General features: G+C 54.5%; 1 protein-coding gene across 1 annotated transcript in view; it reads left to right on the top strand.

Annotated features, from left to right (window-relative positions):
* Positions 1–3118: 3118 nt before the first annotated feature.
* Positions 3119–15046, top strand: part of LOC129069069 (bone morphogenetic protein 8B-like) — a 28005-nt gene continuing 16077 nt past the window's right edge. The window contains 1 exon segment of the mRNA XM_054571575.1: positions 3119–3452. Coding sequence (XP_054427550.1) covers positions 3119–3452 — 334 coding nt within the window.

Below are 15046 nucleotides of genomic sequence, written 5' to 3' on the forward strand. Positions count from 1 at the left end.
CTTAGTTCTATTTTTGGAGCTTTGATCTGTTCTTTCATTTGGGCCATATTTCTTTGTCTCAGTGTGCCTGTTACTTTGAGAGGGGCAGAGCCTTAGGTATTTGTCAGGGCAGGGCAAGCCAGGGCGCTGAATTGTGACACTGTCTGTGTGGGAGGGGTTCAAGAAGTGCCGCTTGCTCAGCTCTCAGCCGGCTTTCAGTCACTTCCCCCGCTGCCCACAAGTAAATTAGGCCCTTCTGGTGCCGATTCCTGGGTAGATGGGATTGTGTACATTCTAGAACTCTGTGGGTCTCTTCAACAGACTTTCCTGTGAGGCTGGGAGTTTCTCCTGCTGCCGCAACCCCCACAGGTTTTTACCTCCAGAGGTTTTGAGACTTTCTTTTCCCACAATGAAACCCTGGATTGTGTGGTCTGTCTCACTCTCCCGCTGTTTCTCCGGTTTATCTGCACGCAAATGTGAGACCACCCTGTCCTCCAGCCGCCACCTTGCTGGGAGTCCTCTCCACCCCAGTTGCCCGCCTCCCCACCTCCTACTGGTCTGGATGAATATTTCTTCTTTAGCTCCTTGGTTGTCAGATTTCCATACAGTTCGGTTTACTGGCAGTTCTGGTTATTTTTTGTTTTTAAATTTGTTGTCATCCTTCTTTTGGTTGTGTGAGGAGGCAAAGTGTATCTACCTATGCCTCCATCTTGGCTGGATAAAAAGAGGGGTTTTAAATGCATAAGCGTGAAAGAAATGATACAGACCATGCCTGGCATGTGTAAGTACCAATTGTTATTTGCCATTGTTTTTCTTCTTCCAATCTCATAACCTTAACACAAGCTATTTTCTCTGCCACTGTCTTCCCACGGACCTTTCCTGTTGTCCCAACCAATTCCTTCCAGCCTTGCCAGCTCAGTCTAAGAGTTACCCCTGCCCCCAGAGCAGCGTCCTAACCATACATGAATAAATGTGGTGAGAAAGTGCCTCGAGAAGGGCAGGCTGTGCAGAAGGGGACCAGGGTCAATGTAAGAAATGTCCAAACTTTTACAAGCTTGAGTCAAACTGATGACAATTTCCAGGAAAATCTCAATGAATTAAGAAAAAATGGTCAGGAGAATGGCAGTTTTGTAGCTTATTGCATACATTGGGATCAGAGGAGAGGGCGTAAAGAGGGTTATATGAAATTCATTGATGGCAGGTTAAGGGGGAGGGAGAAAGTCAAGTGGGGAAACTTCTGGAATTAGATAAAAACAGACACACTTGTACACTGGGAGGCACAGGATAGCTAATAATTAACAGCATTTAAAGATGGTGTTTGGGGAGCAAGATAACAATGCGGGTTTGTGTAGTCTGGTGCTCTGGTGTGCTGGGTGTGCCCTCAGGGGTCTGGAAAAGGAAATTACTCTGACATTTCAAAGGTATATTATCTTGCACAAAAAAACAATGCACAGCAGTACTCAGACTCACTTAAGGTAAAGATTGACCAGTGTCAGCCATGGCTGGGTAGCTCAGTTGGTTAGAGCATTGTCCTGGCCAAGATTGCAGTTCCATCCCCACTCAGAGTACATACAAGAAACAACCAATCAATGTGTAAATAAGAATAAATAAGTAGAAATCAATGTGTCTCTCTCTCCTCCCCCCTCTCTCAAAAATCAAGGGGTCTGCAGGACTAGATAGGATGTGACTACATGCCATGACCAGGTTTCAGTTAGGAATTTTTATGTTCAGACCATCCTGTTGGCTACTTCAGTCTCTGAGTTTATAAGGCTTGCCATGCAGGCCTCCCCTGACCTTGTCAGATTTAGTATATGGCCTCTTTTTTGTCCACACTAGTCAATACAGGAGTTTCTGATTTGAGGAGCCTCCTCTTGCTAGCCGCTGAGGGCCTTGACAATTAAAACGTGCAAAAACGGTTCCCAGGCTCTGAGGAACAGTCCCAGAGCTCCTTGGCAGGGCTGGCGTTGGGTGCGCGCCCCCTGCGCAGGGCTGCATTATCACTGGCCTCAATAGCACGGGCTGGCGGTTGGCGTCGAGGGTGTTGGCGCCCGGGAGATTCGGACCCATAGGTAGATGGTGGGCGTGTTGAGCGAGAGGTCAGCCTGAGGCGCTGGCCGAGAGCACGCGGGAGCCAGGAGGGCTGGACGCCTCTGCAGCAGCAACAGAGCAGGTGTCTGGGAAGGAGAAGCCCGAAGCAGTGCACCCAAAAGTACAGCAGGGAAGGCCGGCGAGGAGCTGCGGTGGCGAGGAACTCGCGCTCGGATGCTGGTGGCAGAGGAAGACGCCCACTCTCCGGCCTGGCTGGCACCCGCGGGGCCCTTCCAGACCGGACCGACGCTTTGTTTCGGGTCTTGGGGGGACACAGCACACCAAGGAGGGGCAGCCGGGTCACTCTCTGGCCAGACCAAGACGGGATTCCCGGCCGGCAAGGGCGCTCAAGGACGCGCCCCGGGAGAGCGCAGGTTCTAGCTTTCTCCTGACTCAGACCCTACCCTGAAGTGTCCGTAGCCGCCAGACTGCGTGGTCAGCGGCTGCGAGGACAGCCCAGGACGACCCGGACGACCCTATCTGCTGGTCTGTGGACCCCCTTCGGATCCGCCCACCACCCACCAGCAGGTTGAATCTCCCGGGCGCTACCACCCAAAACATCAATTACAACTCCAAGCTCTGCACTGGCAGATGGGTTCTGCGGCATTGGCCCCGCCGCCGCGCCCCATTGGTCAGGGCCGGAGACTGGGCACCCGACCCCAGGTGGCAGAGCCCTGGGCGTGGGCAGAGACCTTGGATCTCGCTGAGCAGGATCTCGTGGGTCCCCACCTCCCTGAACTTCTGCACTAAGCGGGCCTCCGCAGTAGCCAGATCGGACGGCACAGCGGCGACAGAGAAATTGGCCGACGGCGCGCAGTCCCTGGAGTAGCCTCTGCCCCAGGTGTTGGCGGCCAAAGCCGCCCGACCCAGAGCCGCGACAGGTGCCGCGCGCGCGGGGTTCTCCAGCGACGGCGCTGAAGCCGCGGCCAACTCCCGCCCCGTCCCGCCGGCCCCCGGTCGGGCCCGCCACCCTCCGTCGGGCATCCCCCGGCTCTGGGCCAGTGGCGAAGCGGATGCGCGCCGAGTGAGCGCCCGCCCGGTCCCTCCCGCCATGGCCGCGCGTCCCGGGCCGCTGTGGCTCCTGGGCCTGGCGCTGTGCGCTCTCAGCGGCGGAGGCCCCGGCCCACGTCCCCCAGCCGGCTGCCCTCAGCGCCGCCTGGGTCCGCGCGAGCGCCGCGACCTGCAGCGCGAGATCCTGGCGGTGCTCGGGCTGCCCGGGAGACCCCGGCCCCGCGCGCCGCCCGCCGCCGCCCGGCTGCCCGCGTCCGCGCCGCTCTTCATGTTGGACCTCTACCACGCCATGGCCGGCGACGACGACGAGGACGGCGGCCCCCGAGAGCGGGGCCTGGGCCACGCGGACCTGGTCATGAGCTTCGTCAACATGGGTGAGTGCGGGCTCCGGGGATGGGCGTCGGTGACTCAGTGACAGTGCGACCTTCGCGAGAATGCGCATGTGGGGACGGCGAGCCGAGTGTCCGGGCGCCCCCACGGTGGCTTCTCAAGGACGTGCAGTGAGTGTCCAGGTGTGTGGAGATAAACTTCGATGTGAGAGAAATACATTGATTGGTTGTCTTTTGCACGCAGTCCCGCCTGGGACTGAACACACAACCTAGGCCTGTGCCCTGACAGAGAATAAACCCTGCAAACTTTTGGTCTGGGGGATGATGCCCAACCAACTGAGCCCACCGGCGGGGGCTACAGCATCACTCCTTATTCCCCAAGCAACCTAACTAACTGCCAAGATGTTCACCTGCATCTCCCAGATGAGGACAGTGAGGCTAGGAGAGGCAATGTCACACCCAGGATAGCTCGGCCTTTCTGTGGCCAAGACAGGACAGGCCCAGGTTGTAGGCCCTACATCTGGTTCTCAAGGACATTTCCGCTGGCAGGAGGGCAGGCTTTCAGGGTGGAGGGAGCCTTCAGAAGGGTTCAGGCAGAGGAACCCAGGCGTTGGAGCAGCAGCAGGTAGTGTGCGGTCGCAGCCATTCGCTGCCTACGCGAGGGCGGGAGGAGGGGACAGCCAAAGAGGCCTCTGTCCCTCTCAACCCAGAACTGATGGTGGGCTGAGGTGGGGAGGAGCAGCAGGAGGCAGCGGTTAGCCTCTGCTGCGAGCCCAATGCCAGGCACAGGACTTGGGTCGCTGGGTCCTGGGTGCTGCCTGCCTGGGCAGAGGGCAGGGTGGGGACCAGGGACAGAGAGTATGAGGAATTGAGACTGGAGTTCTGTCCTTGGGACAAGCTGACCCAGGGCTCAGGACCAAGAAGAGCTGTGGATGGAGTCACCCGGAAAATGCCCCCAAGGGAGCCATCTGTTAGAGTGAGTCACCGCCCAGCCCATGTCCTGCTTCCCCCAGCATCCCCTGGGTCAAGGCGTGCACAGCCCTAGCGGGAGCTGCTGCTGCGAATCCAGCAGTGCCCTGAGCTCAGGAAGACCCGGTTCTCCTCCTGACTCTGCTGTGCGATCTTAGGCAAGTCCCTCCCCTCTCTGAGCCTCAGGTCCCTCCTTGTAAAATGGGGCTCCTGGTGATCAGCGCATCCTCAGAGCTGTTGTGTGATTGACTGATACATGGGAGGAGCAGAAAGTCAGCCCCCTCCCCTAGGGCGACCCTGGGTCTCGTCACTGCAGACCCTGGTTCCTCCCAGCTGCTGCCCAGCCCTGGTATGGATGTGACGGGAATGTCCACATGTGTCGTATATACACATAAAACCCAGAAACAGATTTTAAAAGCCAACCAAAGGTGTCTCCACCTATTTTTAGAATAAAAACTAGCACTTGAAGTTCCATAGCTTTGTAAAGTCCTCATTTCATCCAGCCTCATTTCATGGGCTCAGAGAGGTTGAATGGCCAGCCCAGGGCCACGCAGCAAGTACATGACCTCATCCAGGCAGTGGTTTCCAACCCCAGCTTCTTCCCCCACCATCTCTGCATGTTTCATTAAGATCTAAGGCCCGTGGGATCGACACGCTGGTCCTTGTTCAGTGGAAGCCCAGTTGTGGGCGGGCCCAGCCAGCTGTAAGAAGAGCTTTCTTTATTCTGACTTACTAATTGTACTAGTAGAAATCTCAGTGAGAGTGGTTTTAACTGGTAATTACCTAGGCTGATGCGAGGGATCAGACACCTAGCTGGACTCTTTCCTCATTTGGAGGCCCAGGCCCCAGGCCCCTGGACCTCCACAGAGTCTAATAGCAGAATTGCTGTTCTATCAGCACCCACGCCAGCTGCCTCCTACTCCACCTCTCCTGTTGGCCTCATCTGGCTCCTGAAGAAGCCAAGCCTGGTGCTGGCAGATCCCTGGCATTCAGTGACAGCCTATGGGACCCAGAAGCCATGGACCTCTCTCAGGCCACCAGTATGTGGATCGGGCCTTATGTCCAAATGGCGTTAGGGGCCTGTGTTAGGAGGTCAGAGCTGGAGTTCCTACCTGGCCTGTCTGTCAGTCTCTGCCTTGTGGAGTCTTGCCTCCCCATGGCCAGAGCACAGTAATGCAAGTCGACGCTGACATGGAGCAGACATGCTGCCTGTGCTCAGGGAGAAGGCAGGAGACAACACCAGGGTCTTGTCCTGTTGGAGCTGTCATCGATTCCTTCATGTCCTGAGTCCTGTCCTTTCCCTGCCCTGGGCCTCTGGTTTCCTGTCCGGTCTACAGTGAAAATGTTAGAAAAATGAGGAGCTTCCCAGCTCTGACCCTGTGGCTCTCTGTCAGAGGTGCATTCTTACAGTACCATGCCTGCCCCTGGGCCCCGCACAGACGTGACTGGCTGCACCTCAGGCCCCTCAGGCCAGGCCAGCCCCTCCTAGGGGAGCGAACAGGTAGAAAGGACCAACTCCACTTCCTCCTCCAGGATCCTCCGCCTCGTGTCAGCACAACAACAGATGCTCAGAATCTAAACTGAGAAACGGAGGCACGAATAGCACTTCCGGCAGAAATGCAGCCAGAAATGAATGAACCACCTTCACTTCTATCCTGATCCTTCCCTGCACCAGGCTAATTTATTCCAGGGTCTTGGGCGACTGAGGACAGGGATATTGACAAACTAAGGCTGTTGGATTTGGAAGAGGCGGGGTTCAGTGGGAATGAGGGATCTGACCTGGGTCCTGCTCAGCTCTGTGACCTTGAAGGGCTGATTCTTTACCTCCACGAGCCTCGGGGCCACTTTCTTTGGTTCTTCTCTAGGGAATCCTTTCACTTTTTATTTTTTTTTACCAATTCACTCAATAAATACTCACATGGTACCTGCTCTGTGCCAGGCATAGATCTAGTTACTGGGATATGACAGCAAACCAAACAAAATCCCTGTCTTCAGGGAGCTGACGTTGTAGTGGGAGAGGCAAACAATCACAGGAGACATAAAGGTGATTGTCAACTCTAGACAGTGATACCACCTATCTGGACAGCAGGACAGGATGGACAGTGGGACAGCAGACAGGACTGGGGTGGGGGCTCTGACCTGGGACTTAGGATCTGCACCTTGACTCCGCCATTACTCTTAGTGTGATCTGGACTTTCCGGCCCGCCTCTTGGGGCCTCAGTTTCCTCTTCTATAAAAAGGAGACTCTCACAGTACCCACCCTGCGGGGCTGCTCAGGGACCGTGTGAGATGCCACCCAGGGACGACCCCATGCCCAGACCTCCGCATCTGTTTCTTCATTTCCATCTCGTAATCACTATCACATCTTTGTTTTAAAGAGAAGAACAAGGCTCAGAGAAGGTAGGGGATTTTGCCAAGGCCACACAGCAGGTGGGCTCCCTGCCCGCACTTCCTCTGCTCTGCTCCTACGTGGGAGCTGCCTCTCCGCGCCCCGGAGGCTGGCCCGTCATCGGGTCCAGCGAGTGCTGCTGAATCGGGCTGTGCTGAATGTGTGCTGTAAACCGAGAATCCTGTTTTTAAAATATCTATTGTTTTGGAGGTTTACAGAACTAACGCGTATCCATTATACAAAATTCCGACCTCCCAGGAACATATAGCATGAGTGGCCCTGGGAGTCCTAACAGCCAGGCACCGCAGGTGGCAGCCACTTCTGGTTCCTGTCACCGCACTTTCATTTGGCCTGTTCTTTGAACTTCGTGTGGACGGAATCATACAGCACATACCCTTGTGTCTGGTTTTTCACTCAACCTAATATTTTTGAGATTAATCTGAAATGTTGTATCTATAGTCCTTTTTTTTAATAAATGAGTTGTATTGCATTGCATGACTACATCACATTTATCCATTCTTACTAATGGACATTGGGCATGTTTCTAGTTTAGACTTATGACTAAAACTGCCCTGAGCATCTTTGTACTCTTCCCTCTGTGGTTATATTAAACCTGGATGTTCATCCCGACTTTGCCATTTAGGAGCTATGAGACATGGCACAGGTTCCGTCTAAAGTCTCTGACTCTCATTTCCTCACTTTTAAGACACCTTTAAGGTGCATGAGGCCTACCTTCCAGGATTGCGTAGGACTAAGCGAAATGTGCGTTGAGCCCAGCTGGCTGTGCACCACACAGTGGGAACTTCATAAATGGGAGCTGATGGATACATTACATCCCACTTCAGTGCCTTTGCTCATGTTATACCCTCTGCAGAGATGATCCTCACCTCCATTTCTGTTTTTAAAAGAGGTTAGCAGGGCTTTCCGTAACTCTGTCTTGTCCCACCCCCTACTCCTCCCAAAGAGATAAGCTCCTTCCGTCGCTGGAGCCCCCATGCGTCACGGTGTGTGTTAGTCGCATTCTGCCTGTAGATTCAGGGATATGTCACCCTCTTTGTCCTTCTCCCCAGGGATCCATGAGCCAGCTGGGAACAGGGACCACATCTGACTCGTTGTGCTCCTCCCCTGCCGTGTACCCTAGTGTCTGTGACTCAGGCGCTCAGGGCCTGCGGGCAAAGCTGAAGGAGAGAGGAATTCAGTGGGGGGCAGGGCCAGGGCCAGGTGAAGGAGTCTGGCTGGCCGGCTCCGCGGGGCCCACCCTCTCTGTCCTTTTGGAGGGGGGCAGTGAGTGCAGCATGTCCCTGGGTCCTCCCCTGGATCCCGAGTCCCTGCGGGGTCCTGCCTGGGGGAAGGCGGCTTCGGCAGTCATTCTCAGGGCGCCTGCTGACAGAAGGACCTTGAAGACAGGTGACCCCGTCCCAGTGTTTCCCCCCAGGGGAACTCTAGGGCCACTCGTGCTGTATCTGTTCCAAGTCTGAAAGTCCACACGAAGGACCCCTAACCTGCCGTGCGACCCCAGGCCGGTCTCTGCCTCTTCTGGACCCATCTAGGGAGGGTCGCCCTGAAGGCCTTTCCAGCTCTGACCAAAGAATGTGCCCACCGCCTGCCTTCTGATGGGGGCTCCGCCCGGGTGAGGCCCAGAGCGGAGGCACACACGGCCCACCTCCCCACGGGGACACATTCCCCACGAGAGAGAGGGATGTGTCACCGAGACCGTATCCTTCTGGAAAACGCCCACAGTTCAGTTCTCTCCCGGGTTTTTACTGGAGGAATCGCATCCTCCTTGGTCACATCTCCTTGGATCTATTTTTGGCCTTGGCGGCCTTGATGTGGCGGAGTGTGCGGGTGTTCCCTTTTAATTTGGGGTCTGAAGCCGTCTGAGGCCAGGGCCGGTAATTATGAGTGCAGAGCCATTTATGGAAAGAGCTCCGAAAAAAGTCAGTAATGAGAACTGACTAAAAATACCTCAGCAATGAAACCCTGGGCCTGCTCTCGGCAGCGCTGAGATTTCTGGTGGGAGGAAGCCACTCAGGGTGCCGAGCCCAGGGGTGGTCAATTCTGCGGCTCCCGCGTGAGGACCCGGGTCTTGTTTCAGGTCTGAAGCGGTCCCTTGGCCTCCGTTCCCAGCAGGACCAGCCCGACAGGCCCAGCCCGTCCGCCTGCGGGGCCCTGGGGGAGCCTGCCCTCCACCTCAGGGCCGGCGAGTCCCACAGGAAAGCGAGAAACATGAGTGGGCTCCGATGGAGGGTGGAGGCACACGCTGTGACCTGGGAGCCGCTCCCAGACCGGCCGCGAGGGCCGGCGGTGCTGACGCTGAGCCGCCGTCCTGGGGGCCAGCAGCCCCTGGGAAGACGGGAACGGAGCCTCCTGCGCCCGCCTCCCATTGTTTGGTCCCTGCCCTCGAATTGCTCACCATCCATGGGGGCAGATGAACCAGGGACAAGGCCCTTGGAAGGGGGAGAGGGGAGACCAGCAGGCTGATCTGTGTGGGGTCCGAGGCGGACGAGGGGCTTTCGCAGCTGGACTGAGAGGAAAGCAGCCTTCAGACATGGCAGGGGGCCACCCAGGAGAGAGCGGCTTCCAGAGGGACTCAGGGGAGGGTGTTGGCAGCCGGGAGGCCGGGGAGGACGAGTGGATGGGCCGGGCCAGCTCAGGGGGTCCTGGAACGCAGAGCCCAGCTTAGGCCCCTCCCGGGCCCTGCGGGGCTGGGGAAGGGTTGGAGGGCAGGAAGGACAGACGGACCGGTCAGAAGATTCCGTTCTCTTCACCGCCGCTCTGGGCTGGAGGAAGAGGGGTGCTTCTGCAGTCTTACTTTTTGGACAGAAACAAGATAAACTCGGGTCATCTGGGTGACTCTAAATTTTGTCCAGGGCACAAAAATAGCCAAAGGCTTTGCGGGTGTCGGGCTGGTGGACACAGGGAGTGGCCTCTGGAGGTGCCGCCTGTGAGTGGCGGGTGCAGGGCCTCAGAGGCCGCCCCCGGCCCGCAGGGGCCCTTCCCGCAGACATGGGGCGGGAGGCTGTTTAATCGGCCTGGAGGAGAAGGTCCTGTGATTCTTTATTTTCCTGGAGCCAAGGAAAGGGGTTGAGAAAGTTAACTCTTTGAGTGTTTCCCCAAGTAAAGCTTTGTATAAAACAAGGTACCTGTGGAAACAGCAGTGGCATTGCCTGTCCCCAACCCTGTGTCCATGTCCCACCAGCCCTGGCGTCCATGGAGCTGACCGAAAGTCTCCACTGGCCACAGGAAACTCCAGGGGCTTTGCAACCCACCCCACAGTGTCCGCGAATGTCACAGCATCATCAGTACTTGAACTTCATCACATCCTTCCTGAATCAGATAGCTTCCTTGAATCGCTATGCTGAGTTCTTGCCAGTCACTCTAGCCTCACCTCGGACTCCTCATCTCTGGACCACTAGATTCTAGCCCCACTGGCCTCCTGGATGTTTCTGGAACATGCAAGGCCTTTGCATTTGTTGTTCCCTCTGCCTGGTCCCTTTCTCCCTCCAGAGGAATTGATTCCTAGCAGGAACCAAAGACAGTGGTTCTCAGCCTCCTAAGAGACATTTGGCACTATCTGGAGACATTTTTGGAAGTGAAGGTGAGGAGGTAAAGGCAAGGCCACTTAATTTTTTTATTTTATTTATTGATTTTTAGAGAGGGGGAAAGGGAGAACATCAATGCACAAGAAATGTATCAATCGGTTGCCTCTTGCATGCCCCGAGTTGGGTGCCTGACCCGCAACCCAGCCATGCGCCCTGACTGGGAATCGAACCAACAACAATGGAACCGGAGACGTTTGGGTTCAGAGCCTGGTGCTTAATCCACTGAGCCATGCCAGCCAGGGCTGTATTTTCTAAGAGGGGAAAAAAAAATTGTGACTTCAAACTAATTTTTCAAATTCAAATTTAGGATTTTAGGCTTTTACCTCAATTTTCAATGTTATGTTTCCATTTTCTTTTTCACTGAATAACCCAGTCCTAACAACATTAATATACTAATTGTTTTGTCCTACAATTTGATGTGCCTAAAAGGGGTCATCACTTTCGTGGTATTCCTCTTCAAAATCCATAATTTCAATCTTATCTAACATGCTACAAAATCAATGACCAGTGCTCCCCCAAAGTGTCAAGGACATGAAAAAACAAGGAAAAACTTAGCAATTATAACAGATTAGAGCAGACCAAGGACACTCAACAACAAAATACATGTGGGATCCTAGATTGGATCCTGGAACAAAAAGAGAACATCAGTGGAAACATTGGCAAAATTCAAGAAAAGTCAATATTTACTTAATGGTATTGTACCAATATCAATTTCCTGGTTTCGAGAATTATACTATGGTTTGCTTATATGAGTTGTTATCCTCAGGAGAAGCTGGGCAAAGAGTATATAGGAAGTCTACGTAATTATTCTTCCAACAACTTTTCTCTAAATGTAAATAATCTAAAATTATTTCAACATAAAAGGACTCACACAGGCCCCGCTCCCTGCATTATCCCTAGCACCGCCTCTCTCTAGATAACCCTCATAGCTCATCGCACACAAGTATCTTATTTGTTTGCTTCTTGTTTGCTTCCTGACTTCCCCACCCTTTGTAACCTCCCTCGCAGCAGGCTGGTCTGTCTCATGGTCTGCAGTTGCCTCAGTGCCTAAACAGTGGCTTGCATTCAATAGGCACTACTCTCTCCACGTGTCAAATAAGTGAATTAATTAATAGTCTTGGATGTGACCAGGGAAAAGCCTCCAGAGCAGGAGAAGGCATCATAGTCAGAAGTCATCTCTCACGTGCCCAAAGGGGAAATGACGTGACCCCCCCCCCCCATTAGCAATCCCTGCCCCAGGGTTTGTAGACGGGGGAAATAACTTACTACCTAGAAACCTTGCTCCAACACCAGTGGTCCCCACATCCACCAGCGCCACCTTGGAGAGAGGACTCCTGGCAGGACATGTCTCGGGGGGCCAGGATCCAGAGCATATGCCAGGCAGGGACCCCCCCTCACCCCACTCAGCCACTCTGAACCTGCCAGGGGACCCGGGAATGAACTTCCCAACCCCACAACCGGAAACAAAATTTCACTGGGAAAACCTGAGAAATCACATTGTACAGCCCTTGGCTTTTCCCAGAAATTCCGTCTGAGGACCATCCAACAATAGCAGCAGGATGGGGAGCAGCAACAGGCCAAGTCCAACCTGGTTTTCACACTGTTATTTCAACATCAGATGAGGGGGCCACTGCGGTGGAAGGAGCCCACACAGGTGTGTGAACTCCCTGTTCCCTCTCCAGCTGGAAGAAACACGCGAGGAGTGCGTATGTGGTGATCTACGTCCTTAGAGCTTAATACTTTGGAATCTTCAGCACTTTCATGAAGGAAGGGTCAGTTTCTGCTTCGTGCCTGAGCCAGAACTCAGATGGCCCCCGGCGTTGCTGAGGGGCTGCCTCTCTGAGCCTGGGCATCTTTGGGAGATTCCAGAGCCGGGCTGTGGGGAAGGCGGAGGCTGGGCATGAAGAGGTGCTGAAAAGGAAGCGCCTCTAACATGAATGATGTTAGAAGCATTTGCTGGATCATAACCAAGTACCTGCTACAAGAGCAAACATGGCTTTTTACAATTTCATTTGACTGGTCCCAGTGGTCATTCTGCAGACGTGCATCCTGAGGCCCAGAGGATCGGGTGCCTTGACAAAGGAGGCACCCTGAAGCCATCCAAGTGCCTTTCAGCCGAAATGATACGTTCGATATTCTCTAACATTTTATTTTATACTTTTATTTGGAAAAAGAAATCAACTCATTTCCTTTCCCCACACCGCCCCCTGTGGCTCTTCAGTTCCACACATGTAACTCCTAATGGTGCTGGCAGGGGGGTCATCATTTTGATACATCGATTAAGGTCACAAGTCAGAGGTCAGCAGCCACCCTGACTCCCAACAGCCACCGCTCCTATCTCATAATGTCTGCCCTTTCACAGCCCTGTATGGAAAGGCTCCTAGTGCCCCCACTTCACAGAGGAGGAGACTGAGCCCCCACAGGGAAAGCACTGGGCCAGGCCGGGACCAGAACCCCAGCTGCAGGCCAGGCAGCTGCCCTTCTCCGTGAGGATCTAGTGGCCCACAGCCGGGCGGCCCGCCCAGAGCTCCGCAGGGGAAACTCCAGGTCCCTACAGATGCTGTTCCTCACTCTCCTTTTGAAAAAAAAATACCCTCCCCTCTAACCCAAAGGAGCAACCTCTGAAAAGTTGTACATCCACTGAGTTCCAGCAAAGAGAGGGAGGGTTTGGCCAGTTACTGAAAGTTTTATCAGTTTCTGATTAAAAGCATTATTTTCTAAAAAATATCCCACCTTCCGGAGCTTGCCTGGAACAGCCAGGGTGGGCAGTTTCCTGTGCTGGAGATACTGGGTGGTTTATCAAAACACAGAGAACAGAAGTCTGGAACTGGAGTCCGTTCAGGTGGACAAGGCTCTCTTGACCCAGCAGAGGGAGGCCGCGTGGCTGGTGCCTGCGTGGAACTGGCAGGTCTGTGGGCTGTTCCCTCAGTCCCCGGATCCAACATGAAAATCGGCGCAGGCCTGAGAGCTTCCCAGTGGCCCACCCGTCAGTTCCCGCTGCGCCTGGGGATAGATGCGCAGAACGACGCTCTGACAGGGTCTGATGAGGGTGTGAAGGAATGACGTTCCTGCGCTCTGTGCCACACCCTGTGACAGCCAACAGCCTGGACCTATTTCATCCTGTGGATGCGGGATCTTACGCTGCTGTGTAATGGAGGCGGTCTGTGCGGTCCCTGAATGAACAGGAATTGTCACCAAAGTTGTGTGTGCGCGTGAGTGTGTCTGTCCAGAACCCTGCCCTCCATGCTCGCTGCCCGTGCGGGAGGACCCGTACTGCCCTGCGTGTCCGACACAGCCTGGCTCCCAGTCGGCATTTGCTGCGTGTCCAGCACCCTAACATTTTAAAAGTTTTTATTTATTTTTTAGAGAGAGGGGAAGGAAGGGAGACAGAGAGAGAAATATCGATGTGCAAGAGAAACATAGATTGGCTGCCTCTGGCACACCCCCAACCAAGGTACCTGGCCTGCAACCCAGGCATGTGCCCTAGCTGGGAATCGAACCATTGATCTTTCATTTCTTAGGCCTGGTACTCAAATCCACTGAGCCACACCAGCCAGGGCATGATGCACATTTTATTTCCTCTTCTCCCCAGCCTGGGGATGAAACACTCATCTACTCCTGCCTAATAATGTGTGTCCACTGGCCCCACACAGCACAGCTGTTTGCCCCGTCCATCACTAGACCAGGTTCCCACCACGAAGACAGGAAGTGCTCCCCACATCCACCTCCACCACCCGCCTGGTGACTTGTGGTCACTGAGCCCAGGAGCCAGAGAGAATTTTTAAAAAGACTCACAGGCATATAATTAAAATCTCAGCGTTGAGTTTTAGGAAAGGTGCTGGGCGGCTCCCACCTCTGCTTTCTGGAAACACAGATTTTTTGTGTTTGAAAGTGAGGGAAGACTTGCTCTGGCTGCTGTGGCTCAGCAGATTGAGAGCAAGCCTGCAAACCAAAAGGTTGTCAGTTTGATTCCTATTCAGGGCACATGCCTGGATTGTGGGCCGGTCCCCAGTTGGGGGCGTGCGAGAAGCAACTGATCAATGTTTTTTTCACACATTGATGTTTCCCTCTTTTTCTCTCTCCCTTCCCCCCCCTCTCTAAAAATAAATAAATAAAATCTTTTTTAAAAAAGAAAATGACAGAAGGCTAAAGTGAGACACCCCTAAATATACTGTCCTGGGCATTTCTGGCAGCTGGGGATCTATTCTTCACCCACCTCGGGTCCCCCTCCAGCCTGTGTTTCGCCCCCACCTCCACACGCAGCTTTCACTCCACGCCAGTCTCCTGCTCCTCTGCCCCCCGAAACACTGGCCCCCAGTGGCCAGAGGCACAGCCCGTGCTCCTAGGCTAGGACTCCAGCCCTCCGCAGTCAGGCCAGAGCCAGACTCACGCCCCATACCCAACCCTGCTGATGTGTGGGTGGCCCTGGCCCACTCAGTCTGTGCATTCGATGTCTCCTCCGCCTAGAATGCCCTCCCTGCCACCTCTCCACCTGCCAAGATTCCATCTGTCCTTCAAGGCCAGTTCAGATGCCACCGCTTCCAGGAAGCCTGCTCGGATGGCACCATACCATGGAACTTCCCCAGCCCTTGACAGGGCCCCTCCAGCGGCTGTCACTCCCACTTTGCTTCTCCTTGTTCCTTTCCATCTCTCCCCCCAGCTCTCCCTCGTCCTTCACC

This window comes from Pteronotus mesoamericanus, unplaced genomic scaffold, assembly GCF_021234165.1.
Source record: "Pteronotus mesoamericanus isolate MK-2021 breed Mesoamerican mustached bat unplaced genomic scaffold, CSHL_Meso_final contig_221, whole genome shotgun sequence".
Taxonomy (NCBI): Eukaryota; Metazoa; Chordata; class Mammalia; order Chiroptera; family Mormoopidae; genus Pteronotus; species Pteronotus mesoamericanus.